The sequence below is a fragment of the Solanum pennellii genome, chromosome 10, assembly GCF_001406875.1.
Source record: "Solanum pennellii chromosome 10, SPENNV200".
In the NCBI taxonomy this organism is placed as follows: domain Eukaryota; kingdom Viridiplantae; phylum Streptophyta; class Magnoliopsida; order Solanales; family Solanaceae; genus Solanum; species Solanum pennellii.
In genome coordinates, this window is record NC_028646.1 from 63,890,634 (window position 1) to 63,916,668 (window position 26,035).

The 26,035-nt window shown below is 35.5% G+C and overlaps 2 protein-coding genes and 1 pseudogene across 2 annotated transcripts; 1 reads left to right on the top strand and 2 right to left on the bottom strand.

The window, feature by feature from the left end:
- Positions 1-813: 813 nt before the first annotated feature.
- Positions 814-1,518, bottom strand: LOC107001952 (auxin-responsive protein SAUR68-like). The gene has a single exon (XM_015199900.2). It carries the CDS (start codon positions 1,345-1,347, stop codon positions 910-912), a length of 438 nt encoding a protein of 145 aa, XP_015055386.1. The 5' UTR covers positions 1,348-1,518; the 3' UTR covers positions 814-909.
- Positions 1,519-10,838: 9,320 nt separating this feature from the next.
- Positions 10,839-12,493, bottom strand: LOC107001483 (annotated as a pseudogene).
- Positions 12,494-13,163: 670 nt separating this feature from the next.
- On the top strand, positions 13,164-13,547 carry LOC107001484 (auxin-responsive protein SAUR21-like; the record flags this gene model as incomplete). Its single annotated transcript, XM_027912141.1, has 1 exon — positions 13,164-13,547. A coding segment is annotated over one exon (246 nt), but the record flags the coding sequence as incomplete, so codon positions are not given.
- Between the last annotated feature and the right edge of the window lie 12,488 nt (positions 13,548-26,035).

A 26,035-nucleotide genomic window follows, 5' to 3' on the forward strand; every position in this document is an offset into this window, starting at 1 on the left:
GAGATATATTGCAGAAATAGCAATTTCATTGTAAAGTAACAGATTTGAAAAAGAGAATCGCTTAACAGATTATCTGTATAGATTTCTCAATCTACACCTTTATATTGCTCTAAAGGTTGCTCTTTTATAACATATTTTCATCTTCAAACAGCAAAACTTTCAAGTTCTAAATCTTTAATCTACTTTATAGCCTCTTCTTTGTTCAACAAATCATTCCCATCAAACAACTAAATGATAGACTTTCAATTCTTAAAGAAATGCTTAAAGATTTCTAGTCATGCGCTTGATAATACCAAAGAGTAATAAACTTCTAGAGGTTAAGATAAAAATGAGTCCAATAAACTCAGTCAGAAAGCGTAGTCTCGGCAGAAGCTTTTTATCTTAGCTAGGCCAATTAAATATGCATTGGGTTGAGAAGTATAATACATAAAACAGTAAATTCTTTAGATTGTGAAGCCTTGAGAAACGGACCTCCTATGTTCAATCCTTTTCTCTTAATTTTTTTTTTCTCTTGGATGGACCACAGAACAGGAGTGGAAGGAAAGGATCAACTACCTTTTTCAATATGCAACATTACTATGTTCTTTTGGACTTCAAAATGTTATTAATGCAATTGATGTAAATCAAAACTTGATAGTTAAAAGTTAAAATTGCAGATAAATTTACTCAGAATACAAGATTACTTTCTTTGATATGGGAAAATCTCCTTAACCGTGAATGTGAAAGACACAAGCTAGATATTTGTGGTGCAAGGTTATTAGAAAGCCAATGAAAAGAAACAAGAATTTCCTAAATGATCATGGAATAGATGAATTTGAAGGCAAGAATGTGGAGTTTTTGATTAAAAATTAGATGTTAATATTCTATACATTTGTTGAGTATCACGTTACAAAATTCATCACAGTTAGCTTAACAAATTAACAATTCCGAATGTCGTTGTTCTTGAAGGTATGAAGCTGATGAGCATCGACTGGAAGCGACTGTTACAATCAAAGCATTTTGAAAATCTGCAGATACACCTCTTCGAATGAGAGATATAATGTAGTTCAAGAATAGTGCATCGAACAGTAACGTAATGGGGCCATCACTTGGAAGTCCAAACTCTTCTTCAGACATGTGCAACAGTTGTCTGATTACCTCATGTTGAAGATAAGCCAACGGAACCACAAATCGGTTCTGATCTATTGTATACACCACAAAATGACCTTTGTCAACTACAGAAGCTGATGTGCTGCAGCTCTTTGCATCATTGGTATTGGATCTTTGAAAAGAAATTCTCTTCCTTTGATTCGCTGCGAACTTCTGCCATTTCCTTGCCATCTTGATGAGTTTCTTAGCACTAATCATGATTTCTTTGGAATATAGGAAATAAAAAGTTGATGATCTTTTATAAGATTATATTTACCGATATCTTCTTGGTGATCAAATGGCTCATAGATGCAGTTTATTTATAGCTAAGGATAGAAAATGAATTTATATGTAGCTCCAGTTGTCAAATGTGAGTTAGGCATTAAGGGCAAAATCATGTGCTGCTATTGAACATAGGACCTATTTATTCAATTCACTGTCACCAATATCTTTAAATCAAGTGGTTCATGACTAAATCATCAATTTCAGCCATTCTTGTGGCTCTTAATTTTAAGGGTGTTTTCTGTTCCAAATTATGAGAAGCAGAGGGGCCTAGTGTTGTTCTTCAGCAAATTTATGGACGATAATCGAGTAGGCAAAACCACGGGAGGATTCATGTGCCGTTGTCTCTCACCAGTTAGGTATGAAACTTGCCATTAACTTATATGTTTATTGGGATACAGGGATTTAGCAAAAAAACAAGAATCTTGATGTTCAAAAGATGTCCATTTTCTGTTTTAATATTTTGTTGGTAAAAACTTATCCACACCCGGTTCCATTTTCTGTGCAATTCTCCGAATTCGTGTTCTTTTTTTCCATCATAATATGGAGTTACAAAAAATTTCTTGTGACAATGGGTATTAAAAGTGACTCCGAGGCTAATCGATTCTTAAGGTCTTCAACATCGCAATTTTACTTTTTTTTTACGATATAAATTTACTATTTTGTTTTATTCTTACATCTGGAGGTATTCATAAATATCATTGTGAAATATATGTAGGAGAGAGCCAAAAGAAGAGATTTGTCGCGCAATATCATACTTGAGAGATAAATCTCTTCTTTTGGCTTAATTATTGAAACAATAGCTATTTAAAGCGTACTAATAAAACAAGTAAACTACTACACAAATTGCATTCTAGTTCAACTTGTTTATTTTATCCTAATCTAAATACGAACTAGAGGTTCTATAGTACTTAAAACATTTACTTTATCACACAGGCAGACGTTATCTGAGAAAACCCAAGCTTGCTCAATCAAGCCCACTCCCTGCCCTCCACAGAGGCTTGATCTTTTGATTCGACCTTTGCCCGACCTAATCTCCGACTAGGGTCTCAATCTCAGTTTAAACCTAAATCGGGACCAAATTCGAGACCTGCCCTTTCTTGTTACCCGAACTCTAACCGGACCCGAAATTGGAACTCGACTGGAGAGCTGACCCAATTGTAACCCAAGACACAACTCCCAACCTCTATACCAAAATTCGGACCTTAATCTAAGACTGGAATCTAACCCCGAATTGGGACCCGACCCAAAACCTGAACTCGACACCCACCTCAATTCGAAACTCGAATTGAGACACAAGCCTTTATACCCCCCCCCTCAATATGGGTTCAACCCCAACTCGAAATATCCCCCCTCTCTCTAACCCCAACCCTAACCTGATACCTAACCTAGACCTAACTTAGAACCCAACCATGAAAATGACCTCAACCCCGACACAGGACCTGACCCTAGCTCAGGTACCAACCCATGAGTAGAGACATGACCTCAACTCTAAGCTAGGACCCAAAATCCAACCCTTACATGAGATATGGCCCATGACCAAATCCTAACCCCGACCCTAACCTAAACCTAAGTCTTTACTTTGACCTTGAATCGAAACTCGACTGCAATCCTACTTAGGACCCAACTTTAGGCCCCAATCTGAGGCACGACCCCAAACTTTGACTTGGTAACCTAACCCCTAAACTAGGACCCAACACCAATCTCGATCTGAAACAAACACCGATTTGAGATCTGATACTAACACTGGACCTAACCTTGATCCTATCATGAGAAGTAACCCCAACTTGGGACCGACCATGATTCCTGACTTTGACCTAACCTCTACTAGGGACACAACTATGAACCTAAACGAAACTCAATCCCCAATAGAGGTAGGGACGACAATGAGCGGTGTGGGGCCGGGGCGGGGCAGGTTGAGCTTAACCCCCAAAATTTTTAATTCGTCCCGCATAACAACTTTTTTCATTTTCAACCCGCCGAGCATAGACCCTCCCGCATTAACCTACGCCGCATAATTTTTTTAATATTTCGTTTTTCTAGTTAAATTTCATACTAAAAATAAAATAAATTCATTGTTTCATGAGGTTGTAATAATTTAATAGATAATGACATACAATTTGTTTTTTAATGATCAATAGGGAAACATGCAAGAAATTATATCAGTTTTTGTAAGACCATTTTCATTTACTATCTTGAATATTTTAGTAGCTATAAAAAATCATCTTGATAAATTATGTTATACCACTCTTATAACATGTAAAAAGATTAAAGTAAGTGTGACCCGCTTAATATCACATGTAACCATTACTTGCAACCCGCCCCACCCGCCCCGCATTAGTTTTTAAAAAACTCATTTCAACCCGCCCCGTATTAGTTTTTAAAAAATCCATTTCAAATCGTCCCGTGTTAATTTTTAAAAAAAACCCATTTCAACCCGCCGCACACAACCTTAAATCTGCCCTGCCAGCTTATCCTTAAACACACCCCGCCCCTCATTTGCCCCACCCCATTGTCATCCCTAAATCGAGGTAGTGTCCTGGGTTACAATCGGATCGTGAGTTGGGGGTCGGGGCCTAACTCATGTTAGGTCTCTAGTTCGAAGGTCAAGTTATGGGTTGGGTCACGGGTCGGGTCCCAAGTCTGGATCAGGCTTGAAGTTTTATTTGGGGTCAAGATTGTGTCCTAGGCGGGTTCTAGGTTTAGGTTAGGCCAGGGGTTGGGGGTTGGTCGCCCGTCAGGTCAGGACTACTAGAGAGTATATATATATATATATATATGCAATCATAATTTCGCGAATTATAAAAAATAAACAGTGTGGAGGCAAGAATAGGAATTTTTAATGAATAATTAGATAATATTCTGTACACTTGTTCAGTGTCATGTATCCACAACAAAACATATCACAGTTAGTGATAGTTCTACAGCTTGTGTGTTTTGATGATAGACACTGTAAAGTTGCATATACATACATACAGGCAGGGTCAAGAAAAGCATACAAACGTGGACGTGTTAACAGCAATTAATTGAAGTCCAAAGTTGTCTAAACGTGTAGAAAGCATCCCGTGTTTCATGCCGACGAAAGTGCAAGTTGAAACAAACAAGGAAACTTTAATACGTCTATGGTAATTTGAATTAGGAAGTTGTGTAGAAAAAGGATTCTACAATTAAAGGTAAAAGTAGTACTCCTTTTTTAACTACAATTGTAACTTCCTTACCTTATATGATAAGGACACAATGCGAAGCTTCTAAAAGGAGATCAAGCGCAGAAGAGAAAGTCAAGACTTTTACATCGATCGAGAATCAAGAAAGCAAAAGCTATTCAATGCGTAAAAGCCTGCGAGTTCGAGACTGTTACAGAGTTTAAGAAGTTGTTGAGTTAGAATTTCCTGAGCGTGCAATTTGTTTCTTGATTCGTAGTTAGAGTCACTATTTAGGTTCATTGTACAAGAAGTGGGTTTGACTTCTTGTAGAGTTGAGATTTGGTGAGGTTTGTAACAAGAGATGGGTTTGGCTTCTTGGAGAGTAGAGTTAGTCAATTATAGTTAATCGAGAGTTGTTATGGTGAGGTTATTGGTTATTGAGTTGTAATCATAAGTCATCATATTTGAATAAATAAAATGAGGTTTTTCCTTCCTTGATTGAGGAAGGTTTTAGCTTCAAGTTTTCGTGTTCTGTTTGTAAAGCAACCTACAAGAACCTGGTTCTTGTTCTAGGGGTAAGGTTTCTTCAGTTATCTTAACAAATTTGCAATTGCGGGTTTCTTTGTTCATGAAGGTATGACACTGATGAGCATCGGCTGGAAGCTACTGGTATGAGTAAAGCATTCTGAATATCTGCAGCAACACCACTTTTGATGAGTGATATGATGTAGCTCATGAATAGTTCATCACACGGTAATGTGATAGTGTAGAGAATAGCAGAAGAAAAGTATAATTCAGAAATCCTTCTGCTAGTCGAAGATCGTTAACTACGATCGGAGGATTCAACTAAGGCAGAGGAATCTATAAGGGAAAAAGAGTATTTTGAATAAAAGAACTTTGTTATAGAAGAAGACTATTCGGATGAGTTCTTCCACACTTGTTGTGGAAGAACTCATCCGAAGCTTGATTGCCATTTGATCCATGTAGATTATCTCCTCGTTGAGTTATCAGACTCCCCCTTTCTCTCAACTTCTCGACAATTATATTATCCATAGAAACACCATCAGTTTCCTGTGAAGTCTCAACACCAACATAGGATCCACTGCCATATTCTCTTGTCATCTCCTAGATAATTTTTTTTGGAAAGCATCAGAGCTTTCAAAAATCACATTGTTTGTCTTTAAGTCTGCAATATCAACTTTTTCCTCTATATGATCTATATTCTTCTGGACATAAAAATTGCTAAAAAACGACGGAAGTAAAAGCGACGGACGGCGTCGCTTCAAAAAGCGACGCCATTAGCTACACTGTCCGTCGCTTTTTAATAAAAATATCGTTTTAAAATTTTTCCGTACACACACAAACACAGACACACACACACATATATATATATATAAAAGGAATAATCAATTTTTTTATATAAATAGCGACACAGTCCGTCACTTTTTATTAAAAATAATTATTTATGAATTTAAAAAAAGTCATGTCATCCGTCGCTTTTTATATAAAATAATTAATTATTCATTATATATGATCCAAAAATTCTCAACCCTAATAATTTATTTCCATATAGGGGTGAAGTGGTATATGATGCATTAAATAAAGGGCAACTTTCACATTTAGCAAACACAAAATTCATATTTGTATTGTATAACAAAATTTGCATAATTGTCCTCCATAGCAAACATATATATGTATAATTCGCTATACATACGCAATTGAAGTGAATTGTATAAAACGAGAAAGAGAGGAACTATTTACAATTTGAATTTATCTAAAGCGAGAAAGAGAGAAAGGCAAAAGAGACTTGGGCAGAGAAAGTGTATAGGACGATTATATATAATTTTGAATTTATATAAAAATGAAAAAGAAAGAAAGACAAATGAGACTTGGACAGGGAATATACAATTGAATCAAATTGTATAAAACGAGAAAGAGAGAATTATATACAATTTGAATTTGTATATACAAAATGAGAAAGAGAGAAAGACAAGAAACTGCGCAGGGGAGTATTTTTATTGCATAATTATAAGTGTATAGGAAGAAAATATTGTATTTGCATGTATATATACAATTTTCTCTCGCTTTATACAAACAGAAAGGTAATTTATACATTTCGTTTCTGTTTGTATAAGCGAGAGAGGCGAGGGTGGTGAGCGAGATCTAGGAGTGGGGAGAGAGGGGAACGAAAATACATGTATTTATACAATTTCCTCTCGCTTTATACAATTTTATACATTTGTATTTGTATTAAAAGCGAGAGAGACGAGCGAGGCTCCACCAAGGAGAGTGGCGAAATAACTATAGTTTGTTATAGGGTACATTAAATCAAAGTATATTTATAGCATTTAATTTGAATTAATAGTTTTCTATTATATACAATTTTTCCATAAACGAATATGGATTTGACCGATTAACCACTTACTAAAATTAAATATTTAAAATTTACCTCTTAATTAAATAATCGTAGACGAGTAATTCATAATTCTCTAACTAACCTCTCAAACTAATGCAAAATAACTAAGGCAACTATGGAGAAGGGTAAAACAAAAATTTAACGAAAATTTCTAAAAATGACCTTTCAGGTCATTACATTATTAATTTTAATCACCGTATCATATATCATATTATTTATATTGAAAGTGGAAAGCACCAAATGCAAAGTTAGATTACCATTTTACTACCCTTCACCAAGTTATATTTTTATAAAAAAATAATTCATTAAATATTAAATATTTCTAAAAAGAAAATAAATGACCATTTTTCATTCATTAAATTAACGTTGTTCTTCTAATAACTTATGCTTCGAAAATAAATTATTACAAAATCATTAATGTTTCCATGCACAAAAAAATAATAACTATCTTTTAGGAATTTCAAAGGTTATTTTAAAATTTATAAACAATTCAATATGATTTATGTATTAGCAAAAAATCACGTTATTCCTGAAAACATGTTAGTATTCTCATGCATTTATATCCTGATTTGCACTTATCTAATTTCTAAGTATACACATTCTCTTATTTTGGATTATCCCTACATTTGTCATTTATAAATATAAAAAATATTTGAGTAAACAACAACATGTGATATACAAGGAATGAGCATATAATCCAAGATTTGGGGAATCAACTTTATTAGGGATGAACAAAGCATTCTTTTTACTCTTTTTTTTAAAAAAAAAATAGAACAAAGGTGAATAACCTTAGGAAGGATATCCTTTTTTTTAGTACATAGTTTCCTTCTTTGAATGTAAAATAAAGGGTTATGCATCAAAATATAAGATCATGACTCTCTATTAATATACTTGTGTAATGTAATTTGTAAACTAAAAAATTAATTATAATTTACTTGATCTTTTTAATGATTATATTATTCTACTACATTAATTTATAATAAAAGTTATTTAATTTTTGTTATGATTTTTTAATTTTACTTATTTATGTTTAATTTTTGTAAAGGGTGTGTAAGATAGAATATATAAAACTACATTTTTATCATTTTTTTTCTTAAGGGGTGTATATAATTGAAACACAATGAATAATTTGAAATGGAGAAATAACATATAATTATTAATAACTTCTTTAATTTATGGAAGAAATAATGATAAAAATATTTATTCGTATTTATTCTTTTATCTCATTTTAAAAAGAAAAATTCAATGTTTCAACTTTTGATATTGTTTCATATTTTAAGCTGTCACTCCGTTGATCCCATGTTTCTGTATTCCAAGTTCATTTTGAAAAAGGTAACTTGGTAGAATTCAATATTTGATATGATCCTTAATAATAAATAAAATTCATATTGACTATTATTGTAGCCTTCATTTTATATTAATTAACTCCATGAAGTGACTATCATATTCCTATTCATTTTTCAACTTTCTTTTTTCTCTGAACTTTGTCTTGCATGTAATTAACATATGAGATAAGAATATAAATATGTTAATTTGTGTTTATACTTGTAATATTTTAAAGTACTAAATGTTACTTCCTCCGTTTCAAAAAGAATGTTCCTATTTCCCTTTTAGTTTGTTTTAAAAAAAATGATCTCTTTTCTTTTTTGGCAACACTTTAATTTTAACTTTCCACGTGGCATGTTTAAGACCACAAGATTAAAGGGCATTTTGGTACATTTGACATAACTTTAATTTTGAACCACAAGATTAAAAAGACTTCTTTCTTTTCTTAAACTCCCTTCCAAGTCAAACTAGGTCATTCTTTTTGAAACGGAGGGAGTATCATCTTTTATTTTATTTGGAGAAGAAATACTTTCCTGTCATATTTTAATTTGTAATCATATGTGGATTTAGGATTTGGAGGTTGTGGGGGTCACATCGTTCAAGTAAGATAAAAGGATCGGTTGCTTTAATTTTGGGTTACAATTCGGGTTATTAATCTTTTTTTTTATTCTTATAAACACATCGACCAAATAATTTTTTTTATATATATTTCGAGATTAGAAATAACTAAACAATTCAATTTTCATTTACCTTTTGAAATTAGATGTCATGTACGCTGAAACTTTGAGAAAACAAAATTTCATATTAAAATTTGAGCTTGTATAAACTGTCTAATAGTATGAACTTAATATATTCATAGTCCATTGACTTTATGTGTTGTGAGCAATGTATAGTAGGGTAAAAATAAAAATTATAGTTTCAGCCTAGTCATCTTACTTAAAAAAATGTCAGTGAAGATCGAAAGAACTTTTAAATTAAATAAATAGTAATATTCATCATTTCTAAAACTTAAATTTTTTTAAAAATATATTTTTATTAATATTTATTTGACGTTCATAATTCAGTAAAATTAATTGATAAAGAATAAACATGTAACTCTCGTATCAATTGATTAATAATTAAAGAAAGAGAAAGTAAATAAAGAGTTAATTGTGAAAATAAGCCAGTCTGAATTAATAAAGAACAGTAAATAAATAAGAATGAATGTAGAAAAAAAATTAAAGCACTTTACACATTAATGAAAAAGACAAAACAGAAAAAAAAAGAAAAAAAAAAGGAGCAAACGAGGTTCAAACCCGCGTTGGCTGTGTGCCAAGCGTACTCCTTAACCAATTGAACTACACGCTCTTGCTTACGAATCTGTTGTTCTAGCACAAACTAGGCAATCTCCGAGAAAATAGGGGCCCCGAAAGGCAGAAGAATAAGGCAGGTTGTCCTTTCACTAGTTTGTTGTTTTTTCTGGGGAATTTGCTTGTCAACGAAATTCCACTTAAAATGAGGTTCACATCGTGATCTAAGTTCCATTTCCCACCGAGAGGTTATGATACTGGTAAAGAGTCGACAAAATTAATATATATTTAACTATTTGATATATATACATATATAAACAATATTTTTTTTTCAAGATCATTGGGTGTCGTGATACCCCCACTTGTCCACGTAGATCCACCCCTGTTTGTTATTGGTATCCAATAGTTGTTCCAAATATTTGAACTATTTTTTATTTGAAAATGCACGATACTAATGTAATTTAATTATAAAACTATTTTTAATACAATGATGAATGATAATTTGAAACACTTTATGTCAGTCCAGAAACTAGTTCCCTCAAATAAATAAAGGCATAATTCATATATTTGACCCTAAACTTGGTTTCAAATTTTAACTTTGACCTTCAACTTTCATAATGCACAAACAGACACTTTAACTATCCAACTTTTAAATAAATAAACACATGAGTCCTACATGGCACAATACACGTAGGACACCACGTAGGACAAAAAATGACATGTAGGATGACATATAGGACATGTGTGTCTATTTGTTCAACTTTATACAATTTTAAGTGTCTACTTGTGCACAACCAAAAGTTGAAAGGCATAAATACGATTCTAAGCCAAATTAAAGGGCATATTTATGTATTACGCCAATAATATGAAGTATGAGATTTAATTGATGAAGAAAATCTAAAAGAGGAACACTTGATGATTTCACTTTATTTGAACTTTTTACGATTAATTTTGTTGTCATTATTACATTGGCGTGATTCATGTCTTTAAATTTTGAGGGCCAAAGTTGGTTTCCTGATATAAGATAATAATGACTCTGCTGCTAAGAAACTGGTCAAACCAGTAACCAGGTTCATGCGTCAGTACCACTTCCAGGATCTTAGGAAAGGGAAAGCTCATCAAATGATATCTATAAGTCTGATTAACTTCAAAATCTCTATTCCAATCTGTAATAATGCAAAGCTTTCATTTGCCTATTTTTCACCTTGTATACAATCTATTTGAGCTAACATTTACAAAACATGGCGTCATGACTCAATAAACAAGAATCTGTTGATTTCTGCTTTCCTGTTGACAAAAAGAAGTAGAAATGCAAGATGAAGGAATTAAGAGGAGCAATGCTTTGTGTGTTAGGACCGTAAAATAAGCAGGTGTAAACGCGGAAGCTAGCAAAGCAAACCTCGAAAGACCACGAGTAAGAAGACAAATGAGAAATATAACAAAAGACACAAAGATTTAACGTGGTTTGCTCAATCGACCTACATCCACAAAGGAGATGAGCAATCCACTATAAATATGAGAGTACAAAATACAGAGGGAAACAACCTCTACCAATTCACTCAGAATACATGGGAGGTACAAACAAGTGATAACTTATCAAGCTTGTGACCCATAAATTTCCCCCCTAACCAAAACTTTCAAAGCCTTTAAGACTACATTGTAAATGTTAATTAAGTTAGAAGGAACATGTCTCTATTTATAGAGCCCTAAACATTTTCCTACTAGAAAAAGAATTAGTCAATCCAAAACCTTTTCCTAAAAGGAAAACCTATTTATGGTAAGAAATCAGGGCAAATAAAACCCAACAAATCCCCCCCTTGACCTGAATTTCTAACAAAATAAATTTGTCCACCTTCTTGACTTAATCTTCAACAACTTGCTTCTCCTCTCCATAATCTCCTTTGCAAAATTTATGTCTCAACACAGAGAACCTCTCTGAAACAATTTCTCCAACAAAATTCTTCAAAACTGTCAAAAAAGGTTGTGGCTAGAACTACACCTATCAAGATGAACACCTCTTTCTAACTTGGTTCAATCATCGATTATCGAAACACTGAACCTGACTCTTTCATTGAATCTGGCTCTGATACCACTTGTTAGGACCGAAAATAAGCAGGTGTAAACGCGGAAGATAGCAAAGCAAACCTTGAAAGACCACGAGTAAGAAGAGAAACGAGAAATATACCAAAATACACGAAGATTTAACGTCGTTCGGTCAATCGACCTACGTCCACAAAGGAGATGAGCAATCCACTATTATATGAGAGTACAAAATACAGAGGGAAACAACCTCTACCAATTCACTAAGAATACATGGGAGGTTCACACAAGTGATAACGTATCAAGCTTGTGACCCATAAATTCTCCCCCTAACCAAAACTCTCAAAGCCTTTAAGACTACATTGTGAATGTTGATTAAGTTAGAAGGAACATGTCTTTATTTATAGAGCCCTAAACCTTTTCCTACTAGAAAAAGGATTAGTCAATCCAAAACCTTTTCCTAAAGGAAAACCTATTTATGGTAAGAAATCAGCTCAAATAAAACCCAACATTGTGAAGATCACTAGCAGCTACGCCTTTCTTGATTAGCGAATGATGTAGTCCACGAAGGATGAATCGCAGGGTAATGTAATAGCGCCACCACTTGGCAGACCAAACTTTTCTACGGACATGCTTAAAAGTTGTGTAATGTCCTCATTTTCAAGGTAAGTCAAGGGAAATGCATAGCGGCTTTGATCAATCGTATAGGCTACAAAATGACCTTTTTCAACTATAGAGAATGAGGATGTACTGCAATCGTCTGCATGACTACCATTTCTTGGAAATTAAATCCTCTTCCTCTGCATGGCTGCAAACTTCTTCCATCTCCTGACCATCTTAATGAGTTTCTTCGTATTGAGCATTGTCATTCTTTCTATTTTTTGTTTTCTTAAAAGGTTGGAAATGAGAAACTTAGAACAATTTGGTGTCTGAATAGATAATGCTTGTTGTTGATGATGAAAACATATTATAGAAAGGGGGTTATATATATTAAAGTCTTTGGATTGTATTTGAAGTTTTCTTTACTAACCACCGAAGGAAAAGCCATGTGCCGATGCTTGTTGGCTATGCTTAATGGGGCCTTAAATTTGTTGATGTAGCTACTTTGAAAGGATGACAAATTATAATTAGTTGTCTAGTTTTAATCAAAGAGGTTGATGCATTTATTCATTTCTTTGTCACCATATCTTTAAACTAAGTGGTCCTGGACTAATTCATTTAGTTTATCCATTCTTGTGGACCTAGTGTTGTTCATTCACAAATTTATGGTGTGAATACTTTGAAAACAACAGAGTAGGCTAAACCATGTGAATTTCATATGCTTTTGTCTCCCAAGTTTCTCTTCACCACAAAAAGTTCGGGTATGAAACTTTCCATTAGCTTATATATACACACACAAAGGCACAAAACATTTGAGTATAAAAGTGTCTAGATACTCAAAAAAAAAAACTTCCATTGTCTGTGTACTTCTCAAAATTCTTCTTCTTTCTTTGCCTTCAACATTTGGAGTTACAAATCATTTCTTGAAGACAATGGTAACCGGTTCTTAAGGAGGTCTTCACATCTGGAGGTGTTCCAAAAGTTCATTGTGCTGTGTATGTAGGAGAGAGCCAAAAGAAGAGATTTGTCGTGCCAGTATCATACTTGAGCCACCCTCTATTTCAAGACTTGTTAGCTAAAGCAGAAGAAGAGTTCGGCTTTGATCATCCAATGGGTGGTCTTACAATATCTTGCAAAGAGGATGTGTTTTTTGATCTTACTTCCCGCTTAAGAAGGTCATCATAGTGAAATTCTTCAAGAAATGAAATTTTGTAGAATAGTAGCGCTTGTAAATGAGAAAGAGAATACTAAGAGAGAAAATTTACTATATAGTTCAAAATTACAAGAACCTAGGAGGGAAATTTTTTCCTTATCAGTTTATGAATTGAAAACGGTCTACTTATGATTAATCTCCATTTTGATGATATTTGTTTAAAGAATTCCCTTAATCACTTAGAATTTTTCTGCAAAAGAAAGTAATTAAGCACTTTTTTTGCAAAAGCATCACCTTGTGGTGCAAACTAGCACATCCAAGAGAGTGTCATTTAGCGGAAATAAGAATGACAAGAAACAAGAAGTTGTGTATATAATGATTTTGCGGTGATAATATAATTTTGATAGAAGCTACTTAATTATTTCTAGAATCTATTCATTAAATTGAATTGCAGCTTATCCCATTTACTTTGAACTTCTTACTAGAAATTGTACCTTAATGCAAACAAATATATAAAGAACTTTTAATATTACACTTCTAATTCATTTGGTATAATTTTAGCTTGTGTTTAGTTTAAATGGAGAAGCATGTAAATGATCGGATTCTTAGAGCCTACCCCAACACTCATTTAGGACTGAGCCATAGTTATATGTTGTATGATTAGGGGTCGAACTCTAAAGTGTGTGCACATGTAGGGAAAATATAAATGATAATAAGTGGAAGGTCATTAGATAGGATCTGCCATACCCTACGTGTACGTACCTTCAGATGAAAACATCTATAGGTGCAATAGTATAGATACAATTATGATTCATATAAGTGAGGTTAACCACCTTGGGTTCGAGGCAAAGTTGATCTACTTAGTGTCAAGGGTCAAGACATTCACGACATTTAGACTTTATTCAATTAAGGAGGTGCTGCAGTAAGTGAAACTTTTTTGTTTAACAAAATGGTATTTATACTTAAATTAAAGGTACTAATCAAGGATATGATTGTTCTGACTTCTCGTAATCAAATTGAAAGTGAAAGCCATGATCAGTATGGTAAATTTTCTGATAAAAATAATATTCAATCTGTATGATGTGCTTTACAATTGTATACTCTTCAATCTCGGCCCTCTCTAAAAACTACTTTTGAGCTAGCATACAAAAAGAATGTTGACCTAGAGTACTCAATAAACAACAATTTGCTGAGTTCCACTTTCTTGTTGCAACGAAGAAGTTGAACAGCAACATGAAGGAATTGATAGAATTGTGAAAATTTGCAGCTACGCCTTTCTTGATTAGTGAACGATGTAGTCCATGAACACTGAATCACAGGGTAATGTAATAGGACAACCACTTGGAAGCCCAAATTCATCTTCAGACATGTTTAAAAGTTGTCTAATGACCTGATTTTCAAGATAAGCCAAGGGAACCACGAAGCGCCTTTGATCAATTGTATAAACTACAAAATGGCCTTTTTCAACAATAGAGGATGACACACTGCAGCTATCAGAATCACCAACATTCTTGGAAGTAAAATCCTCTCCCTCTGCTTGGCCACAAACTTCTTCCATCTCCTCGCCATCTTGATGAGTTTCTTAGCACTAAGCATTGTCATTCTTTCTTTCATTTTTTACATGAAAGGTCGGAACAAGAAAGTAAACTAGAAATTTAGAACTATTTGATGGTTGAATAGATGACGATTGTAGTTTATGGTGGAAAAATATCACNTATATATATATAAGGCTATGGACAGGTTTTGGGTTGGAGCTGTTTTTTTTTGTGACTAACCACCGGAGGCAAATTCATGTGTCGATGCTTGTTAGCCATGATGATATGGGGCCTTAAATTTGTGGATGGAAGATATTAAGTCGACAACCAAATCATGCCTCTTAGTTATGATATCAGCTCATGCTTGGTTCTTCTCACCAGTGCAAATAATTTGAAACCATTAAATGTACAGTAGATGGTGAGAAGCAAGACCATGTTCTTCTCCCTTCATTTTCATGTAGATACGGGACATTTGAATATCATCTTGGCTATCCTGTGTTGGATCTCTGTCACCATATTTTCAAACCAAATGGTCCAGGGCAAAGTCCTCATCCTCATCAATCTAGTGGTTTTATTCTAAGAGTGTTCATATACCGTGGTTTCACGGTATTTTTAATAATTTTTTCTTAAATTTAGTGTGTGTTCAAAAGTCTTTTTGTATTGATTTTTATGTAAGTTTCTCCTTATTTGCAGGAAATCTGTCCAAAGATGAACGCGGAAGAAGAGACCACCTACGGAGCTTGTGACGGTCCGTAGGTGGCATCGTAGTGAAGCTGCTGAAGGAAGATGGGGAAGTCTGACCTAAGTGTGGGATTACGGAAGTCCATGATGGACCGTCATAGCCACGACGGTCCGTCCTGCTGGTTCGTCGCAATGATCAGAGAAGTAGTCCAGTACCAAAATTTCAAGAAGTTTAAGTATTATGGAACGGATACCCTTCACGGACCGTCGTGCTTGGAACGGTCCGTCATACCTGTTCGTCGAGGGTAATGAAGAGAGCAGGTGAAGGATTTGTGAAGTATGGGACGACGGAGGCCATAACGGCCCATCGTGACCACGACGGTCCGTCACGAGGTCCGTCGACCCAGCGCGTTTTGACAGATTTTCAGTAATTAGAATCCTTATTTTATTAGGTTTTGTTTTTATTATAAATAGTTCGAAAACCCTCATTTTTGGGGTTAGACTCTTTGTTAGTAGACTCTTTGTTAGTAGACTCTTTGATATTAGACTTTTTGATTGTTAGACTTTTGGAGAATCTTTAGTTCTCTTGTTCAAGTATTGAAGGATTAATTTCAGCAATTGTTACACTTTTTCTGGAATTTATTGTTGGTGCTTTTGTTGATTAATCAAGTAAATTTTTGGATTTTATTCTTTCTCATCAAAGTAAGTGCATGAATTCTTATATTAAATATATGAATAGTGTGATTATGACTATGGGTAACTAAAATCCATAACTAGGGTTGTGGGAACCATGGATGTATAATGAGGTAAAATCTAATTAAAATAACAATTCCAGAATAGTGTCTTGCATATATTGATAATTCTTTGGTTTAGAAGACTTTTTAACGGATGACCAACGTTAGAACTCGCCTTAATGCTACTTGCCGGACCAAGGAGGTAGATAATAGGAAAAGAATTATCAACATAGATTTAGTGTATACTATCTAATAGGCTAGTGTCGATTGGTACGAGGTAATAACTTAGTCAAATATCGAATACAATGATTAATATGAGGTAAAGGTTAGTATAGCAACGCACGTAGCCGGACCAATGTGCGGATTGAAATTTTATAGATGGCGGACCAAGGATTTAGAAATACATAACTTATCACTTTGCATGCAAGATACTAGGAAAGAATTGTTATAGTTAGAATTATCAAGTTAGCAACCTGTGGGGAACACTTAAACCCTAGTTACTTCTATTAATTAATTAAACTCCAAGATTTGAATATGTTATTTGTTTATTTTAATTTAGTTAGTTATTTTCATTAATTTAGAAATAAAACCCCCCTTTTATTGTCTTTTGTTTTCTAAGAAAATAATTGACTAAATAATAGTAATAATAGATTAAAGTTAAGTCTGAACGATTTTTCTCGTGGGAACGATCCCAACCTCATTAGTTGGGTTCTTTACTTGATACGACCGCTTTACTTCTTATTTCAGAGGTAAGTTTGAGCTTATCAAATTTTGGCGCCGCTGCCGGGGAAAGTAGCTTTTAGATTAACTTAAACTTATTACTAAAGTTTAGTCAATATTTTTTTGATTTTACTTTTCTATTGTTTTTGATTCTTGGAGAACTATCTTCCTTGTATGCCAAATACACGGAAAGAAAGAGAACCCTTGTTTTCCTACGATCACGAATAGAGCGTACACTATGCAATATGAATCGAAACTTGGGTATTAACGATGATGATCCAAACAAAAACATCCCAGCTCCAGTTGATGTTCATGGTCAGTTATTACCCGATGATCCGGGTGAAAATCAATAAAGGGGACAAAATCCCGCTCTACGTCCTCAAGAACACTACAGAGGCTATGATAATATTGCAGACTCTGATGGACCACTTGTCTTGCCCCCTCTACCACAAGGCCACACCTTTGTGGTAACTAGTAGTCTGATGCAAATGCTCACTGCTAGAGGTTTGTTTTCAGGGCTACCTTCTGAGGACCCACATGCCCATATAGCTAAGGTAAGGGCAGTGTGTAAAAGTTGTGTAGGGAGGCCTGATTTGGATTTGGATGTAATAGGGTTAAGAGTATTTTCTCTCTCACTGATGGAAGAGGCTGCTATTTGGTTCACTAAGCTCCCTTATAACTCAATTTTCACTTGGAACCAACTAAGGGGCGTTTTCTTAGCACGTTACTAACCGGTCTCCAAGAAACTAAATCATTAAGACAGAGTGAACAACTTTGTGGCACTACCAGGAGAGTCAGTTAGCAGTTCTTGGGATAGATTCACTTCATTTTTTATAAGTGTCCCCAATCACCGCATATATGATGAGTCATTGAAGGAATACTTCTATCGGGGACAGGATGATAATAATAAAGCGGTATTGGATACTATAGCGTATGATTCTTATGGGGAGTGTCCTTATGCCGAGATTGCCAAAAAGTTAGAGAAAATCTCTCGGAATAATAAAGCTTGGAGTACTAGGAAGTCAGATACTGGAAGAAATACCTTCGCCGTGCAATCCACACACAACCCAGCCACATATGAGATTCATGAAGAGATGGCCCAGATGAGAATTGAGCTTGGGTTGGTATTAAAACATGTCACTAGGGGTGCAGAAAAGATAAATGCAGTTAACTACTTGTCTAAACCACCACCACCAAATGATGAATGCTATTATGAGGAGAATTCCTATGCAGTAAATGAGCAGACGGGGGGTTTCCGACTGAGTGCCCAAGGCTCAAATCAGGAGAATTAGCGCCAAGGTCAAGGAAACCAAGGTCAGATCTATGGTAACTATAAATGTGAGGGTCATTATGTCCGAGATGGAAACTACAACCGCGACAACAACTTCAATAGGGGTAACTATGGTAACAGATATGATAGGAATGGGCCCTATGTCCATCCTCAAAATCGTGAAGTTACTCCTAGGGATTGTGGAGATAGTATGGCGCGAGTTGAGGATATGTTGCGAAAAATGATGAGGAGTTTCGATGCTAGTGATGAGCACATTAAAGAGTTAAGGAGTGATTTAGCGAGTATTGGGCAGAAAGTCGATACACATGCAATATCGATTAATCAACTTGAGTTGCAAATGGCCCAATTATCTGCGACTGTGAACACACGGCAACCGGGCACTCTTCCTAGCAACACTGTCCAAGATCCAAAAAAGGATGGACACTGTATGTCAATCACTACTCGGGGTGGTAAGCAAACCATTGACCCACCGATGTCGTCTAATGAGGAAAAGGTGATAAAAGATAATGATAAAGTGTTAGAGGTTAGTGGTGAAGTAGAAGATAACACTGGAAAAGATGCTGAAGTGCCTACAAAGGTAACTCCCATGCCTAGACCCCCCCTTTTTCCTCAAAGATTAGTGAAAAAGACCGAGGATGATAAATATCGGCATTTTATAACAATGTTGAAGCAACTTTCTATCAATGTCCCTTTTGTAGAAGCTCTAGAACAAATGTCTGGATATGCCAAGTTTATGAAAGATCTGGTTACAAAGAAAAGATCGGTCACTTTTGAGGATTATGATAGAATGCAGCATTGTAGTGCTATTGCTACAAGATCTCTAGTACAAAAGAAAGAAGATACGGGTGCGTTCACTATTCCTTATACAGTCGGGTCATTACATTTTGCGAAAGCATTTGTGATCTGGGGGCAAGCATAAATCTCATGCCCCTCTCGATTTACAAAAAGTTGGGTTTGGGTGATCAAAAGCCCACTGCGATGCGGCTACTGATGGCCGATCGAACAGTAAAAAGGCCTATGGGGATACTCCACGATGTGCTAGTAAAAGTGGAGTCGTTCATATTTCTGGCAGATTTTGTTATTCTTGATTGTGAAGTCAATTTTGAAGTGCCTATTATTTTTGGGAGGTCATTCCTTGCTAAGGGTAGAGCCTTAGTTGATATGAGAAAGAGGCAGATGAAATTTCGATTGAACAATGAAGAAGAGACCTTCAACATTTGTAGGTCCATGAGGCAGAGTGGTGAGATCCAATCGGTATCTGCTATATCCTATAAAGAAAAGATGAAGATTACCATGACCTAAAAATTGAAAAATGAGAGTTTATGGTTAGGGATTTGGTACTTTTATACAATTCTAGGTCGCGCTTGTTTCCGGGCAAGCTCAAGTCCAAATGGACTGACCCTTACTTGGTTACCCAACTATTCCCTCATGAAGCAGTTGAGTTGGAAAACAAGGAGAGTGTGCAGTTTAAGGTGAACGGACAACGAATAAAAATCTATTTCCGGCATGCTGAATCAGAGAATGAAGTGATCGAGACATACCATCTTGATGAAGTCTAAGTAATCAAGTGTCTTCAGTCGTGCCGCGACGTTAAATCAGGCGCTGGTTGGGAGGCAACCCAATACTTATAGTTTTATTTCTAGTAATGGTAGCATTTTCTACTAATGGATTTTAAATTTGCAGGCACATCACCAGAAAATTCTGCAGAAAATCACTCTACAACAGTCACTGACGGATACATCGACGGGCCGTCACGCATGCGACGGACCATCTCATGAATCCGTCGTGCCAGGTATGTCTTTCATTTACTTTCAAAATTAGGGCACACGCGATGGAACCCATGACAGACCGTCGTATCTGCGACGGACCGTTGTCGGGGACTCGTTGCGTCATTAACCTGCAACCTAACCCTACCCGGCTGGGGAATTTTAAAATTTGTCAACATTTAAAAAAAAAACCTTTTATTGTCTTTTGTTTTCTAAGGAAATAATTGACTAAATAATAGTAATAATATATTAAAGTTAAGTCTGAACTATTTTCCTCATGGGAAAGATCCCAACCTCATTAGTTGGATTCTTTATTTGATACGACCGCTTTACTTCTTATTTGAGAAGTCAGTTTGAGCGTATCAAGTGTCTTTTTATTACAAATCATGAGAAGACGAGGGCCTAGTCCTATTATTCAACAAATTTATGGTTCAAATACTTTAGAGAATAAGCAAAACCATGTGAAACTTCATATGCAATTTGTTATTTGTAGTTTTGATGATTTGACAAACCCAGGGACCTTATGAAGGAACCTGGTTCTTGGGTCAATATGCTTTTTGGCTGCCAGCTGGAGAAAGTACAAAAAGTTGATACACAGTCTCCAACAGTGGCAGAAGTGGCAAACACTCCAGAAACCTCAGCCAATGGGATTGTTTTACATTTTGTGACCTTTATACTTAAACAAAACATCCCTATATTCACAATTAGTTTTTGCAACTTGAAACATCTCAAGGACTCTTGTAGAGGGTTACAAAAGGAGTGAAGAAGAATCCTCAAGATCAACTCAAATCTGAAAGAGCTGGAAGCTTAGTTGTCTTAGGATTATTTCTTCTGCACGTAAATTGTAAATCTGTTCCTCCATTTATAAAGGAATCAGATAGTTGTGTGGTGTGAAAATCCTAAATCATTTGAGTCCCACTGATTTAGTGGGAAGCCTTTGAGTGTTGCTTCATAAGAATCCTAAGTCATCCGGAGCGTGGTGATTTAGTGGGCAACCTGCGTGTTGCTTAGTTGAATCCTAAGTTGTCTAGTGGTGATAGCTTAGTGGGCAGAGTGAAATATGCTTAGGCTCTTCAAGCAATAGATGTATTGCTTGGTTGTGAGAGTAATAGCTTATTCTCATGTTTATGTAACTGGTTTTTACTTTTGATTGTGAAGAATACTGGAAACGGTTTAAAATCCTGTAAGACATATCGTGGTTTTACTCCCTTGAGCAAGGAGATTTCCACGTAAACTGCTGGTGTTGATATTCTGCATTTATTTACAGTTGTTCATATTTTGAGTGTGTCAGGGGACCTGGTCCATTAATTGATAGTGGACACACAGATTCTAACAAGTGGTATCAGAGCGGGTACTCTCTAGCTAGTTAACACTAAGAGAGTGGTTCCTGCATTAGAATGGGTGCTCCACTTTACCTAGAAGAAGGGCAATCCTCAACTCGACCGCCGCGTTTCGATGGTCAATTTTATAGCTGGTGGAAAACAAGAATGCATGACTATCTTATGGATGAGGATAGTGCATTTAATCTACGGTTGAGGACATGGTCCTTCCCAAGGTTAGCACTCTTTACATTTGTTTTGAACTGTTAAATGAGAACCATCCAGATTGTCACATGTCAGTCCTCGGTCCTTCTGACCGTTGTCCCATCGCCTCTAATCCAAGCGATGTGTATATCTAGGGACCTGACATACCTCTTCAAGTTCTTTTTATAGTGCCTTTTCTACACTCCATCTTATTACATTCCAACTTTGCTATCTAAGTCTAACATCAAAACCCTCTCAATCTCCTTCTCTCTCTTTAGCATTTAGGTATTTTCTTTCAAACAAGCATGTCTCAATCCTCTTCTTCTTCAAAGAAAATGCTAGATTCTCTAAATGAGATAGATCTAATGGATTCTTACACCTATTTTCTGAAGCATCTTCTGTTGATAAAAGGGACAAGTCGTCTAAGAAAGTGAGTAAGGGTAAAAACAAAAGAAAACTAAGACTTCTGCGGGAAAGAAGGTTGTTATAAAAAAAACAAAAGGGAAATTGTGATTTATGCAACTGATCTATTCATCATGTGAGTGTATTGAAAGGAAAATAAATCCAGTTAGTAAAGTTTCTCAGTTTATCAAGGAGTAGTACCAATTGAAATATGAATTAGATGTGATGACTGTGCTAGTGAGCAACAAGGAGGCTGAAATTGCTATGTTAAAAGAAGACCTGATCAAAGCGCAAACAGAGGGACCTAGTACTGAAGTTGTCCAGAAGGTAGAAAATCAGAATGATGAGCTATTGGTAAAAGTTGTTGCTCTTCAAGAGAAGATGAACCAAGGATAATGATGCAACAAACTCTAGACTCACCCTTGTTATCAACTCTCTCTCTCATCTAACTCCCTCCTCATAGCCCCTCCTGTATCTTTTCTTTGTGTGGACAGTATCCGTGGTTCTCAGTTTTCAGTTTAAGTTAAATGTATTGAATGCTGATTTGTTATGCTCATGAAATGGAATCCTGTTTTGTTGTGGCTAAATTCTGTTGCTTTTTGGCTTATTAACTATGTTGGTGTTGTCCTTGACTGTGATCTTACTTATAAATTTTACTTTTTTTGTTGGTTTACTGCACTTCTTTTTTATGATGCCAAAAGAAGGAATAAATTGGGGGTGTTAAGATGATGCTTAGGTTGGTAAGAAGTACAAGGGGGGAGGGGGGGAGAAAGAAAAAGCGACAGGGCGAAGGAAAAAATGCAGGTACCAGTGTAACTCAAGGAAAACATGCAGGTACCAATGTAACTCAGGTGCAGGTGCCAGTGTAACTCAAGTACCTTGTAAAGGTACCTGATCCGTGGTGTTAAGAAACTAAGGAGTGTGTCTACTCGACAGGGGGAAGAAATGCAGGCATTGGTGTATGATTTGTCATCATCAAAAAGGGGCAAAATGTTACTTTGAGTTTTGATGATTTGACAAACTCAGAGACCTTGTGAAGAGATCTGATTCATTGTGCAAATGTACATACAACTGCCAGGTCTTTATCGACAAGGGGAAGAAAACATGGAAGAACATGTAGGCACTGGTGTACTGTTTGTCATCATCAAAAAGGGGGGAAATTTTATTAGTAGTTTTTATGATTTGACAAACTCAGGGACCTTATGAAGGAACCTGATTATTGGCTCAATATGTTTTTTGGCTGCCAGCTGGAGAAAGTACAAAAAGTTGGTGCACAGTCTCCAACAGTGGCAGAAGTAGCAAACGCGCCAGAAACCTCAGCCAATAGGATTGTTTTACGTTTTGTGACCTTTCTTCATAAGCAAAACATCCCTATATTCGCAATTAGTTTTTGCAACTTGAAAATATCACAAGAACTCTTGCAAAGGCTTACAAAAGGAGTGAAGAAGAATCCTCAAGATCAACTCAAATCTGAAAGAGCTGGAAGCTTAGTTGTCTTAGGATTATTTCTTCTGCATGTAAATTGTAAATCTGTTCCTCCATTTATAAAGGAATCAGATAGTTGTTTGGTGTGAAAATCCTAAATCATTTGAGTCCAACTGATTTAGTAGGCAGCCTGGAGTGTTTCTTAGTAAAAATCTTAAGTCATCCAGAGCGTGGTGATAAGTGGGCAACCTGCGTGTTGCTTAGTTGAATCCTAAGTTATCTAGTTGTTATAGCTTAGTGGGCAGAGTGAAATCTGCTTAGGCTCTTCAAGCAAGAGTTATTGCTTGGTTGTGAGATTAATAGCTTTTTCTCACGTTTTTGTAACCGGTTTTACTTTTGCTTGTGAAGACTAGTGGAAACGATTTGAAATCCTGTGAGATAGGTCGTGGTTTTACTCCCTTGAGCAAGGAGGTTTCCACGTAAACTGCAGGTGTTGATATTCTGCCTTTATTTACAGTTGTTCATATTTTGAGTGTGTCAAGGGACCTGGTCCTTTGACTTATAGTGGACGCACAGATTCTAACATAATTGTCTCCTCACCAATAGTCACCAATTTTACCACCACCAAATATTTGATATGAAACTTGTCATTTACTTGTATATATACACATACTAGATCCAAACTTGAAATAAACTTTCACTTGTTATGTATTTCTGAAAAGTCTGTTTCTTTTAGGTCGTCATGTATCTCACAATTGGTATTAAATTGACTCCTCTTGTTCAATGTACTTGAATCTTGAGGAGGTTTTCAACTTCAACAGGTGTTTCAAAAGGTCATATTGCAGTATACGTAGGAGAGAGACAGAAGAAGAGTTCGTCGTGCCAGTATCATACTTGAGCCAACTTTCATTTCAAGAAGTGTTAGCTAAAGCAGAAGAAGAGTTTGGCTTTGATCATCTAACAATACATGGATTCATTGAATTCACTTCCCGCTTGAGGATATCATTAGTATTGTGGTACAAATTTTTCTGCTCCGATGAGATTTTGTATAATAATAGGCCTAGAAAAGTGAAAGAGGAGACTGTACAAAGGTCAATTTTGTTTTTAGTGTCAGCATTGTGCTATATGTACAAGTACTTCAAGAAATGATGTTAAGCACACTTAAAAATGAATTAGCTGAAACTATTATCTCTTTAAATTTCTGAATTTATCTCTCTATTTTTCACCATGAAATATTCTCCCTTCAAATATTTATATCTTCTAGTAGCACAAGCATAACTTTCCATTTGTAGATCTTTCGTCAACTTCATAGCCTCCAAGAGCAGAGTCAAGTAGGCCAAGAGAGTTCGGCGAAAAAAATACATTTCTGATGCATGGTTAAATCTTTGTTATGTACATATAATAGATGTGGAACTCCCTTTGGCTTCTTTGTGTGTTTACTTTTTATATTTTGAACCCCTTTAGTGAAAACTCTGGTTTCACCATATTGAAGACAACAATAGTTAGCTAGTAATTAGTCAAGTAGTAGTTGGCTGACGTAGCATAATAGTTGGTTAGAAGTATAAGTTAGTTATAACAGATTCTGGTAGCTAAGTCATGTAGATGTACAGGTGTATGAAGTGACGTATATATATTAGTATAATGCTCAGATAGAGATCAATTCAATACAAAATACATTTTATTTTACACTGTTGGTTTTCCTTTTCCTCTCACACGTAAGTCTCAAAATCTCCATTGAAGGAGTTATCACACCACTGATAGCCTCTTCTCGTTCATTCTTTTCATCAAGCAAGTAAACGTTGGACTTCGAATTCTAAAATAAACTCATAAAGCTTTTTATTCATTCATTTGATCATACCAAATAGTAACAAACTTTAGTGTTCCATAGGATAATCTTCAGATGTCAAGAAAACTACATCCAAAAAACAAAGTAAGAGAAGTTCCATAATTTTTACAACTACATAGATTATAGTGCTGCTTAACCCCTTGCATTCAACAGATTTTTGGATCTTCATCCATGTCTTAGATATCATCTCTATTAGCTTGGCAGTCCAATATGCATCGTACTAACTGTTGGGTTATGGACATTTTTCCCTTCCTATGTGGATAAATAAAAGTCCAATTTGGACCAACCCATTTTTACCCATAAGCCCATTCTTATGAGGCAAATATAAGCCTATTTAGGTCTTATTTTCAGACATACAAAGAGTTTTTCAGCAGCCAAAAAGAGAGAAAGAAAGCAGTTTTTTCGCAGTCAAAAATTCAGCCCTAACAGCCAACTTCAAATTGCGATTCCCGCTTCGTTTCTTGTCCGATTGAGCTGATTTTTGGACAGCATATTATATTCATCTCAATCTTTGATTAGGAACTGACAGAGTTGGATTTGGTGGCCTGCAGCTTCAGTTTTGCTGTCGTGAATAGTAGCTGCGAAATTGGTGATTTTGCTCCTTTAATTCTCTAGATTTGGTGCAATCTTATTTTGTTGTTGCTCGTTGTTTGGCACTTGTTTTGTGGCCATTTTGGAGAACAATATTCTAACTCTTGGTGATTATAGTGGAGCTTTTGGTCCCGTGGTTTTTTA

Coding starts and splice junctions, on each gene's coding strand:
- LOC107001952 (XM_015199900.2), bottom strand. CDS start 1,347: ATGATTAGTGCTAAGAAACTCATCAAGATGGCAAGGAAATGGCAGAAG.